The 16288-nt window shown below is 40.1% G+C and overlaps 1 protein-coding gene and 1 pseudogene across 2 annotated transcripts in view; both read right to left on the bottom strand.

Moving 5' to 3' along the window:
- SLC6A4 (solute carrier family 6 member 4) overlaps positions 1 to 16288 on the bottom strand; it is a 163923-nt gene that overhangs the window by 44440 nt on the left and 103195 nt on the right. Inside the window, exons 5-7 of the mRNA XM_082245100.1 lie at positions 6067 to 6205; positions 4001 to 4135; positions 1570 to 1673 (exon numbers count right to left, since the gene is read on the bottom strand). Coding sequence (XP_082101226.1) covers positions 1570 to 1673; positions 4001 to 4135; positions 6067 to 6205 — 378 coding nt within the window. The remainder of the gene's footprint in view (positions 1 to 1569; positions 1674 to 4000; positions 4136 to 6066; positions 6206 to 16288) is intronic.
- Positions 7612 to 16180, bottom strand: LOC309546628 (annotated as a pseudogene). Its single transcript has 4 exons — positions 16172 to 16180; positions 14285 to 14778; positions 10215 to 10386; positions 7612 to 7772 (listed from the first exon to the last, which is right to left on the bottom strand). The product of its transcript is annotated as an uncharacterized misc_RNA (transcript).

The raw sequence follows: 16288 nt of genomic DNA on the forward strand, positions 1-16288 counted from the left end.
GTGGGGGCAATCGGCAGCTCTGGGGTGCCCGTGGCATCCCCCTCTACTCCTCTGGCCAGCAGTTCAGCTATACAGTGGAGAGGAGAGGGGCCTCTGTCCCAGGCAGACACAGACTTTAGTACACAAGCAAAGCGACCCACTTGTGTACTGAAGCTTGTGTTTTCCCGGGTCAGGGGCCCCTCTCCTCTCTACTGTATAGCTGAACTGCTGGCCAGAGGAGCAGAGGGGGATGCCACGGGCACCACAGAGCTGCCGTTTGCCCCTCCTCCCCCACTATATAGTGAACTTCTGACCGGAAGGGCAGAGGGAGATGCTGGGAACTACCAAGCTGCTGATCAATATGTGCAGCAGAGGTGAGTGGCCATGGGGTGACCAGAGTTTCTAAAGTAGACTGCTATGTGTGTTGGGGAGGTTTAAAAACATATGCTGTGGGTTGGAGGTGTACTGGGGGGGCGGGTTGGATTTGCAGAGATGTGCAAGTGGGTACAAAGATGTGTTAGGAGTGGGGGGGGGGTGCATAAATGTCCAGAGGAGTACATAGATGTGGTGGGGGGTAAAGAAGCATGTTGGTGCTAACAAAGCCTTGCTTTGGTGTACAATGGTGTGCTGGAGGGATACAAAGGATGCCAGGAGGTGCAGAGGTGTGTGTGGGTACACAGGTGTGAGGGGTGCAGATATGTGTGGCAGAGTATATAGATGTGCTGGGGGGTGTTTTAGGTGTGCTAGGGGTTACAAAGAGATGTTGGGGGATATGAAGGTGTGCTGGGGAATACCAAGGATGCTGGGAGGTGCAGAGGTTTGTGTGTGTGTGTGTGTGTGGGGGGGGGGGGGGGGTGCAGGTGTGCTGACGGGGGGGGGGGTATGGAGGAAGCTGGGAGAAGCAGAGGTATGTGTAGGGGGTGCAGCGATGTGCAAGGGGGTACAAAAGTGTGTTGGGGGGTATGGAGGTGTGCTAGGGGTACAGGAGTTATTTGCGAGGTACAGGGATGTACAGAGGCATTCCAGGGGGTGTAGAGATGTTTAAATGGGTATGGCATTAAGTGACTCTTGTAGAATCATGCCCATTTTAAAATGCCCCCCCAATTAACCCCTTAACGCTGGTGCCTCCTGGCCCTTTAAGAGGTTTCAGATGCCAGGAGATGGAGGCGGAGATTTTGGTCACATGATTGGCTGTCACAGCAGTCACAGCCTGCTGGTAACTGTGTCGGGACCGCGCAGGGAGATTTGTTGACATTTTGGTATTCATATATGCAGCCTCTCTGTGTTAAGGCCCACCCACCAAGAGGCGGCATATATGCGCAAAAGTGTTGATACATTCTCTGCCTAAAATGGCTGACAAAACACATTCCATAAAAAAGGTGTCTCTGAAAGTTTTTGGAAAGGTTGGCAACTATGCAGGAAGGGGGCCCGCTGCAGAATACATGAATGGGTCCTGCTGGGGGACCATACAAAGGGCCCCACCATGGAAGTAAAGGGCCCTGGAATCAGTGTAAAAGGTTCTAGTTATGCCTCTCCACTTACTACAACAGTTTTCAGGCAGACAGATGAAAATGTATATATGATACTAACTGGTAGCAGTTGTTGTGAAATTTATTGTAGCTAGCGAAGGCCAGCAACACGCCAAATCCTGGGCCCAGCGAGAAGAATATCTGTGCAGCTGCATCCACCCATACCTAAACAGACATGAGAAACAAAGGACACTGCGTGTATATCGCTTTTCAGATCAGATTGTATTAAACATAAAAAAGTTAGATATGATGCAGTTAAAGTAGAACTATAGTCAATACTTTTCTTTTCATTTTGGATAGCGTAAGCAAGGGTTTTTTCGCCATCTGTGTCTCATTGTGGAAATTTCCCTTCACTTCCTGTCACATAGCCAAACAGGAAGTGAGAGGAAATCCCCGAAAATTAGGGGAATTCCTTAGGAACCAGAACTAGTGTCCCCATTAGAAGATTTAATCTATATTACTTTTCTGGGGGCAACCCAAAATTTGGGATTTTCTTTTACTTTCACTTTCAATGATAATGGTAAACAGGGCAAATAGAGTGAATCCCCTTAACAGGGGCACAGACAGCAATACAAACTGACAGGGGTTCTAATCCCTCTCCACTCTATCCAGAACCCCAAAAAAAGTTTTCCCTTTAGTTATACTTTAAAGCCAACAGCCAAAACTCACACTGCACCATGATGCATTGATTTCAGGAACCATAGAGAATACTGTGATTTTTATTGCTCTACTGGGGAAATTTTCCTTCACTTCCTGTCCCAAAGCAAAAACAGGAAGAAGGAGAAATTTCTTCCAAAGTGAGGGTTTTCCCCAGGGTCACCAGAACTAGTGTCCCCATTGAAACATTTCCCCTCTCTTGTATTCTTGGGATAACCCCCCAAAATTGGGTTTTGTTTTTTACTAGCCCTTTTGGAGATAACAGTCACTAGGACAGTAAATGGAATAAATAGAGAGGGTGAATCTCCCTGACAACAATAAAAACCTGACAGTTGTAATCCCTCTCCACCAACCAAAGCAAAAAAAAAAAAAAGTTTCCCTTTAGTTATACTTTAATGTACTTAATGTTCTACTTCAACCATCCTGCCATTCCATCTGTTTTTCATTTCCTGGAAGTTTAGAGTATGGACCCATCCGGGAACTACCGGTAACTATGATTTGCCTGGTTATAGAAACGATGAAAGAGATGAGTTTTCTTGTGACCTGCATAGACTTGTTGAGGGGTCTTTAGTGAGGATTACACTGTTAATGTTTACTTTATAATTTCTGTAAAGAGTAGGTTAAAGGCTATAGGTATCTTACTGGAATCCATATAAAAGTGTGGGGGGGGGGGGGGCACTATAAGGTATCAATCCACTGCATGATTGATACCTTATGAGGGCTTATGAAAGTATCTTATGAGAGCTTATTATAGGTATTATTTCAAACCCTCCTGTAGTGCTGATATAGTGTCCTAGGTCTTAAGGTTCCCCCAAATAAAACACAGAATTTACAGTATTGTGTGTATTATTGCTGAGAATAGAGCTATATGATTTTAGCCACATCATTATTTTAAGTGAAGAATATATTTTACTGCAAATATATTCAGACATAACACTTTTTTTTATAATAATAATAATAATAATAATAATAATAATAATAATAATAATAATTGAATAAGTTTAGCACAATGCAATAAACCACACTAATCTTTGACTTCTCTGACTAGTAAACCTAATTTGTTACTATGGGGTATTACAATCTTATTTTGTTGGGCATGAATTGTTTAAATATTATAGCACTGGTGAGAAAAACTAAAATGCATTCAGTTTGTACTTTAAAATGATCAATGTGTACAGGGATATTTATTTTCTTTACACTTTAATATCAGATGCTGATTTCAATGAAATACTGCCCCCTGTGGCCAAATTGGCTTATTGCTGACTTGCCAAGACATACCTGTACAGTTCCCTAATTATGCTGTTCCTTGCTTGTTAGCTATATTTGAATTATCACCAGCAAGCTGTACTAAAAACAACAATGTAAAAAAAAAAAAAAAGAAAGAAAGAAAAAAGTATACAGTATATATACACACATAAAAGGTATATGAAATGTGTTCATGCAAGATAAAACGGGCCTTAGAAAAATCCTCTTGGGGCTCACAGTGGTCTTGAGCTATGATTATTAGAATACATTTAAATGACATGCTGTCATGTTCTTATATGATACGGTGCAGCTGTCCCCATTTGTAATAATTTCCTTACAGACCGTGCTGTCTATCAGTGTCAGACGAAGCAGTGCCTGTCTGAAACATGCAGTGTGCTCAGTCTTCTGAAAGCAATAGTCAAAACATTCCCAAGAGGCAGCTGTGTGGCAATACTCACTCAAGGCCAGGTTTCAATGACATGCCCCCACAGACCACTTCTCCTGAATTGTCCCCATTGTGGTCAAATGCTTCAATGCACTAGATTATATTCTAGGACTGCAATTTAAAATGATGTATATAGTAGTCTTACCTCAGTAGTAAGCAGCTTCTTCCAGTCTGGCTTCAGGTAGAAGATAACTCCCCTCCAGGCACCTGGCAGCGTGGCCCCTCGTATAAGAAGCAGCGTAAGTACAATGTATGGAAATGTTGCAGTAACCCAGACAACCTACAAGGAAGGCATATACATTCATACATAAATGATATGATTCCTTCCCTTTGCTATGAATTGTAGCCAACATTTAGGCCTTAGTGTAGCCAACATTCCTACTTCAAAATAAGAGATAGGGTTGGCATGTGCTGGGTCAGCTTGAACTTCAAAAAAAAAAGAAAGATATTTAAATGAAAATGAACAGTGAACTTCTCCTAATTGCTCACTTATTGTCTGCTAAATATACCCATGAATGCGTTTTGTAATATCTGACCAATAAGTGCCAAAAATTGGCATTAATTCTGCCAGAAATCTTAAGAGCTACGGACTTCCGGTGCACAGGGAGGGTTATAGAGTTTAGGAAGAGGATTTAGGGGATGGGGAAATAGCTGTAGTCTTTGTAAAATAACAGAAATTAAGTAGGCAGGGCTGACACCACGTGTCAGGAGAATTCAATATAGCCTTAACAACAGATTTCTGGTGGTAGTTCCCTTAAGAATTACCTGCACCTAATTGAGACAAGAATTTGTACGAGTGTCGGTAACCTTACAGCAGCAAATTCAGGTAGTCCTAACTACCAGCACTTTAAGAAACCGTCAATATGGCCATGACAAATTCTTAAATAATTACCACCAGTTCTCAAATTCCTAAATAATTACCACCAGTTCTCAAATTCCTAAATAATTACTACCAGTTCTCAGTTAAGGAAACTGGTGGTATTTAAGATCAACTCTCAGCTGGTGTACAGAGGTATACCAGTAGTCAGAGCGGGCCCTGTATGTGCTAGGAAGCTGTCATATGTGACAGTTTCCCGTACATGGCTGCACTTCCTTTTATTTATCTCTATGTAAAAAAAAAGGCTGGGGATACAGCTGACGCCATTACCTAAATATGGGCAATGACCGTATTTGGGAAATGACTCATCAATGAGTGGGCGGGGCCTGATGAGGAACAGGCTTCATGTTTTAATGATAGCACATAGCAGCGGGAAAATTCAAAAAGCCACTATTGGACTGAATAGTGGTTATGAATCTGCCTATTGTGGTGTGCTGGCAATCAAAAGTAAAGACTAGCCGCTCAGTTCACCATTAGTCTTCGCCCACCCCTAGTATAAAACTCCTCAACCATGTACCTGTCCACAGGCAGAGTGGTTGGGAAGGGCGAGAGTGAGTGCACTGAGGAAGGAGTGTCCCGTGTGAAAACTCTTTTCTCAGTTCAGACATGGACAGATTCATGTACCTGTCTGTGACAGTTACTTGAATTGGACATAAGAGAAAGACGTCGTGGCCTTTGTTTTTTTTTGGGGAGAAAGAAATACACATTTAGCGTTACCACTGGAGTCTCTGAGAAATATGGGGAGCTGAAGATTGATTCAGTCCACTAAATGTCTAATCAAAACTAACAAACAAAATAATTTATTTCTGTTGGATGGAGTTGGCATTTTTGTAAGGAGGAGTTCTCTAGTTTGACATGAGAGCATGACTGTCAGTGTCCAGATTCATGTTTCAATGTAATGTCTGATTAAAAGCTGGGCATGGCCATTCTCAGTAATTAACAGCAAGGTACAGACAAAAATAAATGTCTTGAGCTAACATCCCCTTGCAAATTTTTGCTGCATGGCCAGAAGGGTAAAGTTACCAAAACCTGACTGTCCTCTGCGGATTTCTCTTCAAAAGGAGGACGAATGCAAAAAAATGTTCTACAAACTATTTTAAGCTTCATACATGATGACATTGTGCAAATGTAGAGATCCCAGGCAATAACTTATCAAGAATTATCTAATGAGAAAAAAATTGAGGGGAAACTGAAGACTTGCCAGTGATTTGTATGTATTCAATAGAAAGAGAGTCTGTAAGGGCAATGAGGAAATATTGTTATCGCCAAAATTCCACCAGTAGTAGAAAAAAATGTATATGTTCATAAGTAGGATCCAAGATTGTTAAACGAACCTTTCCAGATGTCTTGACTCCCTTCCATATGCTAAAGTATACTACAGTGAAGATAAGAAGAAGACAGAGCGAGAGCTGCCAACTGATCCCTCCGAGCTCCTGTAGACCTTTTGATTTGTGTATCTGAAGCACCAGTCGGCTGAAAAACAGAAAGAAACCATAAATACCTAAAGCCATTCACCCGTAACCATTTGCTAAGGAAGAAAACCATAATCATACATAATAAAAGCCAGAACTTCTTAAAAACACAAGGTCCAGTGCAAAGATTTCAGTGGTGGCACCCTAAGAGTTCAGCAGTTAAAGTGGTTGTAAGCCCAATTTTTTGAATTGCTGACAGGTAGGGCCTTTTATGACAGAAGTGATCCTATTAGTCTCTTCTGTCATAAATTCTTCCCCTGCCTATCAGCTGTAATTTACTCTGAGCCACACATACAGCTTAGCAAGCATTAAATCTGAATTCCAGAAAATAAAAAAGTCCAGGTACACTATGGGTTAAGTCTAGAGGGTGCATGGCGTCTCCTGAACCTATTTCAATTATTTATAATTCACAGGTTTATGGCTCTGCTGGAGCATACACTGACACTCAGTGCTGGGAGAGAGATGAGAGAGGCACACAGAGCAGATATGCCCACCCCTGCCTTCTGCTGCCCATTTAGAGAAACCTTTGCATTGTGTAAATGAGTTCACATAATACAAAGGCTATGATACAAAGGCTTCTGTAATTGGGCAGGAGGGGAGGTGCGGGCATAGCTGCTGCACTGATTCTAATGCTGAAGATGTTTAGACCTGAAGCATTAGCTTTGGGCTCCCAGATATTCCAGGAGTGCAATAAAACTGTCAGCAAATAACAGAGATAAGCTCAGGAGTTGTCATGCACCTCCTTGGACTTAACTCATAGTGCGCCTTCATTTTTTGCAAAGGAGCCGATTTTCTGGAACTCAGCTTCAAGGACACCTAATCTGTGCCGTGCTGATGTGACTCCCGTGCACATGCGCGGGAGTGATGTCATTGAGGCCAAGCCATTCTAGCAGACAATGAGATAGAACCTGGAAGGAAGAACGGAACCTGGAAGTTGCAAGCACTAAATTGTGGATCAGTGACACCTTGGAGGGTACATTATGAAAAGTGACTCTGTTATTAGGTGCCAATCTGCATGGGGGGGGGGGGGGGGCGGGGACATTTTTCTGTTTTTGTTTTTTTACAAATTTTACTACAGCTTTAATAACAAAAAAAAAGTAACTTGACAGTGTTATATAAGTACCTGTAATTAATAAATAAATAAAGAAGAAGGAACACTTAAATATAAGAAATGACAGTTACCCCCAGTGAGTAAAATTTTTGCAAGTTTGTGCTTGCAACTTCCAGGTTGACACAGCAGTCAGTTTAGTAATTTCTCCATATGTTACAATGTTAGTGTTTCCATGGGTTGGAGTAAGTATGCACCTGCATACATTAATTAAAGTAGAACTAAGGGCATTTTTTTTTCATTTTGGATAGAGAAAAGGAGGGTTATAAATCCTGTTGGGTTTTTTTTTTTTTGTCATCTTAGTCACATTTAGGAAGATTTCCCTTCCCTTCCTGTCCGATAGCAAAAGAGTTAGTGTTGTCCTTAGAACCAATGTCCCCATTGAAAGGCTTCTCTCTATTTCTGTTCTGGTAACAACCCAAAATGAGAGATTTTCTTTCGCTTTCACTCTTAGTGCTAACTGTAAATAGGACATATAGATTATAAAAAAACACAGAAAAGTGTTCTAATCCCTCTATACTTTGTCCAAACCAAACAAAAAAAGGTTTTGATTATACTTTAATGATGGTTAGAAGATTTATGCAGCTAAGTTTTTTTTAACTATTGTATTATCTTTATTGTTTGTTTGTCTAAAATATCTAAATTCTGGAGAACATGTTTATCAACTATAAATAAAACGGGCCATAATTTGAAATGAGTTCATATTAAGCATTTGTGAGCAAATAAATATTAGTTTTTTTAAGAACACGAAACCCTCAGCCTGCGGATTTCTAACATTTTAGCATTTGAGAATAAAATGTAAGGGGGTATTTTGGGATTTCCCCTTATATTATGGCCATCTGAGGCCTTGAGGCTGGATCTTCTTTTCCATGGAAAAGCCCTACCCTTGATTGCAGAGACATATAGTTGTATGTGAGTGCCCTGCATAATGCGATCCTTTTTTTTCCCCAAATTATTATTTTTTTTATTGGATTTTATCATGCAGAAACAAATACAAAACAGAGCCAATTGGGCATACCTTGGCTTGCTAAGTTACAAAAGAGCATACAAAGCAAACAACAGAACAACTCTTTACTGCCGTGTGCAGAAAAGAAAGTGCACAAGTAGCCAAAAAATGAATTCAATGACATCCAACACAATAGCCTAAATGATGAGTAATTATAACGGAAACCTCACTAGAAACCCTCTGTAGAAAGTACCACCCACTGCTTAAGCTGTTCATGGCCAAGTCTGGAGGTGTGTTCCGAAGCAGAATTTGTGGAAGGGGAGTCCGGCCATATATCCCAGACCTTGTAAAATTTCTTAGGGCAAATCCTAGAAGCATATGTAAATTTCTAAAATTATAATATAATTTGGATATAATATATCCAAATGCAGCGCTAAAATTAAGACATATGAATGCCTAAAGTCCATGCAGAGAGATGTTATCCCATCACCAATGATCTTGTGAGTAAATGGCACACACCACCAAAAAGTGTCCAACAGAGGCTGCTTACCAGACCTCGGTGGATATGGAGCATGTAGAGAGCAGCCAAAAGGGAATCAGCTGTGGAAAGCAGAGAATTGTCCTCCTCCTTTCCTCCTCTCCCCACTCCTCCTCAGATTGACATAAATGGGTGGAAGGGAGTGCCTAAGCTAGGGCTAAAGTTGTAGCCAGTGGTAACTTCTGAATCCTCTCTTTTTCTTTAAGCTGGCCATGTAATGCCACAGGGTCATTTTTGGCGTTCAGCCCTCCGTACTTATTTAGCTGTAAAAAGCATGTTCCTGTGTCTGTAAATTGTAGAGGGGAATAGTCGAGTTGACCAATAGCCAAGTGTAGGAGCCACTGGAGATTTCTATTTTAAGACAATGGCTCTCCTGTCATAAAAAAGGAAAGTCCCAACCGGACTCTTAAGGCCCTCATAGTAGCTAGTGGTTGAACTAAACCCAAGATATAAATATCTATGCTCATAGGAACTGGGATAGTTGTCAACATAAAAATAAAATTGTGTTCAGCCCAAAAAGATTGAATCAAGGGACAGTGCCAAAAAATAAGGGCAAAGTCCGCTAGGTCTGTCACGCATCTCCAACATCTTGAGGGGACTGCAGGGTAAATCTTATGTAACAGCTGGGGTGAGGTATATCTTAGTATTTTAAGCTGAATTAAACTGTCTCTAGCGGAGACCAGGTGGGACATATGAAAATCCTAAAAGTCTTCCAGGTACTCCCTGTCCATGTCTGGGACCTCAGCTCACCATCTGTAGTGAAGACTATCAAGTCCCTCATGGATAGAAGGCCTTAGAAAGGATAACAGAGCCACAGAAGCTAAAAATAGTGGAGGGAGGTTTGTTCAGGACATCATCCCTAAGAAAAGTTTTCAATCCCAGGGAGGTAAGGGACAATAGGGATGCGCCAATTGTGTTTGATATGCATGAGGAAGCTGTAAATACTGGAATAGATAGGAGTAAGGAAGGGTATACTGCTGTTTTAAGGCATTAAAGGGCTTCAATCTACCTCCTTCACAAATAGAAAGCAATGTTTAGCATTAATCCTGTACCCAACTGCAAAAATTATGTAGTAAAGTAACATCTACTGTTAGTCCTTTATCTGTGTGGGGCTCCTAGGAAAGGACTAACTGACTGTTTAAACTGGGTTGGAAGGGCTACATCCAGTTGCCTAAGCTGACTTGACATGACATTTTACAGAAATCCTTTTAGGATAAAAAAATTGGTTTGGGAAAAATAATTTGTTTCAGACAATTTTATTAGAAACATGTTTGAACTGTACATATAATCTGACATTTCATTACCGATATAACCTCTTCATCGTAGAAATAAATATTTGATACAGTATTCTTCAATGAAACATGCCATTTTGGTTGAAAAAACATTCTAAACAACCCAGAGGTAACTACCATATTTACCTTTGGACTTCCTCTCTATAACTGATGCTCCATACAGAGCCCTATAAATGATAGATGGGGTGGGGATAGGTTCTGAACACAGCTGAATTCCTGGGGATTCATTTATACACTCTTTACAGCATAGACTTGCAAAACTCTTGCAGCAAGAATACTCTACAGTGCCACTTGTTGGCTGCATATGATAAATATGAGAAAAAAATAAAGTTAAAAAAATATATATTCAAGATGTAAAATATGCATTGATATAAAAAAAGGCTAGTCTTAACTTTCAACATGAGAAAAAGCATACCATCCTGGAAGTGATGGTAAATGGATCTTGCCAGCTATGTTTCATTATAGGGATTTTGTACCGTTTAGGTAAAAAAAAATAATAATAAATATGAGCACAAATACATTTAAACTAAAATATATGTCTTATGTTAATAAAGTCTTATGTTTCATACTGTTTTTTTTTTTTTTTTTTAAAGAAAATTATAACTGCAATGAACAGTAATATTTTAGATAAAAATATCCCCGGGACAGTCAGGGCTAATGCATTTCAGCAACGATAGCCTCTGAACTGTCCCGGGTTTCACTTACCTTTTAGAAGAAATACTTACCTTGAAAATGTCTTGTCCAGCACTGCCATCTCAGGTGTGGGCAGCTGAAGCCAGAGCGTCCTCTTCGGTGTCCTCTTTGGTGACGTCGGATTCCCAGAATGCCCTGCACTGACCCTGCTCGTCACTTCTGGTGCAGGCGCGTCATCCATGGACAGCTTTTGGGCATGCCCAGAAGCTGTTCAGCACCGGAAGTGACGAGCAGGGCCGGTGCAGGTGCATTGACTCCTGGGATCGTTGACATAGAAACATAGAATGTGTCGGCAGATAAGAACCATTTGGCCCATCTAGTCTGCCCAATATATCTGAATCCTATGAATAGTCCCTGGCCCTATTTTATATGAAGGATAGCCTTATGCCTATCCCATGCATGCTTAAACTCCTTCACTGTATTTGCAGCTACCACTTCTGCAGGAAGGTTATTCCATGCATCCACTACTCTCTCAGTAAAGTAATACTTCCTCATATTACTTTTAAACCTTTGCGCCTCTAATTTAAAACGGTGTCCTCTTGTGGTAGTTTTTCTTCTTTTAAATATGCTCTCCTCCTTTACCGAGTTGATTCCCTTTATGTATTTAAAAGTTTCTATCATATCCCCTCTGTCTCTTCTTTCTTCCAAGCTATACATGTTAAGGTCCTTTAACCTTTCCTGGTAAGTTTTTTCCTGCAATCCATGTACTAGTTTAGTAGCTCTTCTCTGAACTCTCTCTAGAGTATCTATATCCTTCTGGAGATATGGCCTCCAGTACTGCGCACAATACTCCAAGTGAGGTCTCACCAGTGTTCTGTACAGCTGCATAAGCACTTCTCTCTTACTACTGCTTATACCTCTCCCTATACATCCAAGCATTCTGCTGGCATTTCGTGCTGCTCTATTACATTGACTTCCCACCTTTAAGTCTTCTGAAATAATTACTCCTAAATCCCTTTCCTCAGATACTGAGGTCAGGACTGTGTCAAATATTCTATATTCTGCCCTTGGATTTTTACGCCCCAGGTGCATTATCTTGCACTTATCCACATTAAATTTCAGTTGCCAGAGTTCTGACCATTCTTCTAGTTTTCCTAAATCCTTTTCCATTTGGCGTTTCCCTCCAGGAACATCAACCCTGTTACATATCTTTGTGTCATCAGCAAAAAGACAAACCTTACCATCAAGGCCTTTTGCAATATCACTTATGAAGATATTAAACAAAATTGGTCCCAGTACAGATCCCTGAGGTACCCCACTGGTAACATGACCTTGTTCTGAATGTTCTCCATTGACTACAACCCTCTGTTGTCTGTCACTCAGCCACTGCCTAATCCACTTAACAATATGGGAGTCCATGCTCAATGACTGCAGTTTATTGATAAGTCTTCTATGTGGGACAGTGTCAAAAGCCTTACTAAAATCTAGATATGCAATGTCTACTGCACCTCCACCGTCTATTATTTTAGTCACCCAGTCAAAAAAAATCTATAAGATTTGTTTGACATGATCTCCCTGAAGTAAACCCATGTTGTTTTTCATCTTGCAATCCATGGGATTTAATATGTTCCACAATCCTATCCTTTAATAGGGTTTCCATTAATTTGCCTACTATTGATGTCAGACTCACTGGTCTATAGTTGCTCGATTCCTCCCTACTACCTTTCGTGTGAATGGGCACGACATTTGCCAATTTCCAATCTTCCGGGACGACTCCTGTTACTAATGATTGGTTAAATAAATCTGTTAATAGTTTTGCCAGCTCACCACTAAGCTCTTTTAATAATTTTGGGTGTATCTCATCAGGACCCTGTGACTTATTTGTCTTCACTTTAGACAGCAATCTTAGAACGTCTTCCTCTGTAAAGACACATGCATCAAACGATTCATTAGTCATCCTTTCAAGTGGAGGGCCTTCTCCTTCTTTTTCTTCTGTAAAAACTGAACAGAAGTATTCATTAAGGCAGTCGGCTAGCCCTTTATTCTCTTCTACATACCTTCCGTCCTTTGTTTTTAATTTAGTTATTCCTTGTTTTAATTTCCTTTTTTCATTCATATATCTGAAGAATGTCTTATCCCCCTTTTTCATAGACTGAGCTAGTTTTTCTTCTGCCTGCGCTTTAGAAGTTCTTATAACTTGCTTGGCCTCTTTCTGCCTAATCTTGTAGATTTCCTTATCTTCATTGCTCTGGGTTTTTTTATAATTACAAAATGCTAGCTTTTTATTTTTAATGATTTGGGCCACTTCTGCTGAGTACCACAGTGGTCTCTTCCTTTTTTTGCTTTTACTGACAAGTCTAATGCAATTTTCTGTTGCCTTCAATAATGCACCTTTTAAGTAGTCCCATTTCTCCTGGACTCCATGTAATCCGTTCCAGTCTGATAAGGACTCATTTATGACTAATTTCATTTTTGAAAAGTCTGTTTTTCTAAAATCTAAAACTTTTGTTTTTGTGTGGTGTGACTCTTTCACAGTTCTTATATTAAACCACACTGACTGGTGATCACTAGATCCCAAGGTTTCGCCTACAATGACATCATATACCGAATCCCCATTTGTGAATACCAAATCCAAAATGGCCTCCCTCCGGGTTGGCTCCTCAACCACTTGTTGCAGAGACAACCCCAGTAGGGAATTTAGAATATCTGTACTCCTGGTAGAACTTGCTATTTTGGTTTTCCAGTTTATATCTGGAAGATTGAAATCTCCCATAATGATAACTTCTCCTTTCATTGTCATTTTAGCTATTTCTTCAACTAGTAGATCATCTAGTTCTTTAACTTGACCAGGTGGTCTATATATCACACCTACACGAGTTACTGCATGATTAGCAAACTTAACCCAAACTGACTCTATGTTGGCCTCACCAACTTGTATTAGGTAAGATTTAATGCTATCTTTCACATACAGGGCCACTCCTCCTCCTTTCTTGCCTTCTCTGTCTCTTCTGTATAAAGAGTACCCTGGTATGGTTATGTCCCAGTCATTTCTTTCATTAAACCATGTCTCCGTAACAGCCACTAAATCTACATTCTCAGATGCCATTATTGACCCAAGTTCATTGATTTTTTTACCTAAACTGCGAGCATTTGTAGACAGGACTCTGAGCTTATCATTTCTTAACCTCTGCGCCTCTGACCTGTTCTGGCATTGTTTCGGGGGGCAATTGGACTCTTGTATTTTCACTCTTTTGCCCCCCCCCCTCCTAGTTTAAATACTCTTTCGCAAATTCTTGGAGTTGTTCACTAAGTACATTTGTTCCTTTGAGAGAAAGATGCAAACCATCTTTTTTGTACAGTTCCTTTCTATTCCAAGTAGAGCTATCATGAGAAACAAAGCCAAATCCTTGCTCTTGACACCATTTACTAAGCCATATGTTGAACTCCTTTATGCGCCTCTGCCTATCATTCTGAACATTATGCACAGGCAGAACTTCAGAAAATGAAATGGTGGATGCAAAATCCTGTACGTCATTACCAAGTGTGATAAAAGATTTTTTCACCTCTGACACTTCATTGCAAGCCAGGTCATTTGTCCCTAGATGGACAAGAACATCCACGTCCCCTTCCTGCTTTGCTTGCTTAACAATATTAATAATACGTCTTCTATCTCGTCTAGCAGTAGCACCAGGGAGACATCTCACAAAACCATTTTCTTTAAGCTCCACACTTCTGATTGAATCACCCAGCAACAACTGCTTCCTTTGAGACTTCACTTTATCTTTTTTGTCCTTGGCTGCAGTCTTGCATACATTAGACATAGGAGTCGATGGTTTCTCACCCTCTGTGCTTGAGTCCATATCCATGTTGTCCTTACATTCTGAGAGTGCTGCAAATGAATTATGGAGAACCACCGACTGTGGGACATGTCTTCTATCCACCACTCTAAGTCTTCCAGAACCTACAGTAACCCATCTGCCATTTCTGGGGGTCCTCTGTGGCAGTGGCATTGCAGCAGTCCCAGCTGGAGTTTGTTTAACAGATAATTTAAATATCTCTGATTTCAAAAATGCAATTTCCTGCTGCAGTAAGGAGAATTGTCTACAGATCTGACAGCATCCGAATCTCCAAAGAGTGGAACATGAAATAAATGCACAACAATTCCTGCACTGAACCAAGTCTGCCATTTTAAAGAGGAGAAAAATAAACAAAAAAATAATTTAAAAAAATTTGTAAATTTAAGTAAAACAAATCTTACCTTTTTGTTTCTATTTTTTTTCCACCTTCCAGCCTACCTTCTGACTATCTCCTGCAATATCTCTTCACTGTACTTAAAATGTACTTGAATGGAGTACTTGCAGCTAATGAATTAGGCCAGCTAATGAGTCTGTCTCTATATATACACACACTCCTTCACAAGCTCCTCCCCAGCAACAAATGTAACACCTTAATGAGCTAGTCTCATTAGCAAACGCACAATAGCAAACACCTGACCAAATTCCTTTCCTCTTCTCAAGCAATGGTCAGCAAAAAACACAGATGAGTCAGTTGCAAACTCCAAGCCAATCTCTTGCAGTATCTCTTCAATCTCTTCAGTCTCCTGCAATATCTCTTCACTGTACTTAAAATGTTGTACTTGAATGGAGTATTTGCAGCTAATGAATTGACGCTCATCTTCCAGGAGTCAATGCAAGCAGGAAGTGACGGCGCGGGCCGCGGCCGCAGAGGGAGGAAGAGGAAGTAAAGTAAGTATATTTTCTTTAAAAACAAGGTAAGTAAATAAAAAAAAAAAATTAATTATCCAATTCTTTTTCAGGTAATTTAGAGCAAGCGGATGGGGAAAAGTTCATTTTGAGGGTGGAATTCCGCTTTAACAGGAAATATTTGCCATGTTCCCATTTTGACTTTGTCCCACCTTTATAATTTAAGGTTTTTAAACAACAAGAAAATAGATGACGCCATGTTCAATTATCCTACAGCTAATTATAAAAATAATTTGTGTCATAATAATTGTTATGGTCAAAAATGTATGTTGTGATGCAGTAGTATAATTGAAATAATGGACATATGGGAAGGTGTTCAAAACTTCATATGGTAAAATAACAGAACAGTAAGTTGCATTCATGAAGAAAGGCCACCTTATTTAACTTCCCTTTTTTTTAATGTGTTACCAACAGAACATAAAAAAGGAACAAAAAGTATATCAAATTATTCATCTAAAATATTTATGCTCTTATAATATTTATTGAGTTTTGCTGTTTGAAAGCAATATTCATATCAAACATTGAATCTTGAATGCCTCTCGATTTACAGTCAGTGATGCAGTCTAGGTTCCCAGTTGTACAGAAAGCAAAAGCTATGTTTGCTCCACTTATTCTACTGATCATCATAACACAGCAAAAATAAAAAGCCTTGATCTTATTATATTATTACTGCTTCAGGGCCCCCACATCAATCATATCTTGTTACTTCTGATTGAAATGCTTGCTTATGTCTTATGTCTACACAGGAGTATCATGAAACTCGTCTAGCCTAGGAGTGTGTTACCCTCCACCACACTTACATGC

This window comes from Pelophylax lessonae, assembly GCF_965119305.1.
Source record: "Pelophylax lessonae genome assembly, chromosome: 2".
NCBI lineage: Eukaryota > Metazoa > Chordata > Amphibia > Anura > Ranidae > Pelophylax > Pelophylax lessonae.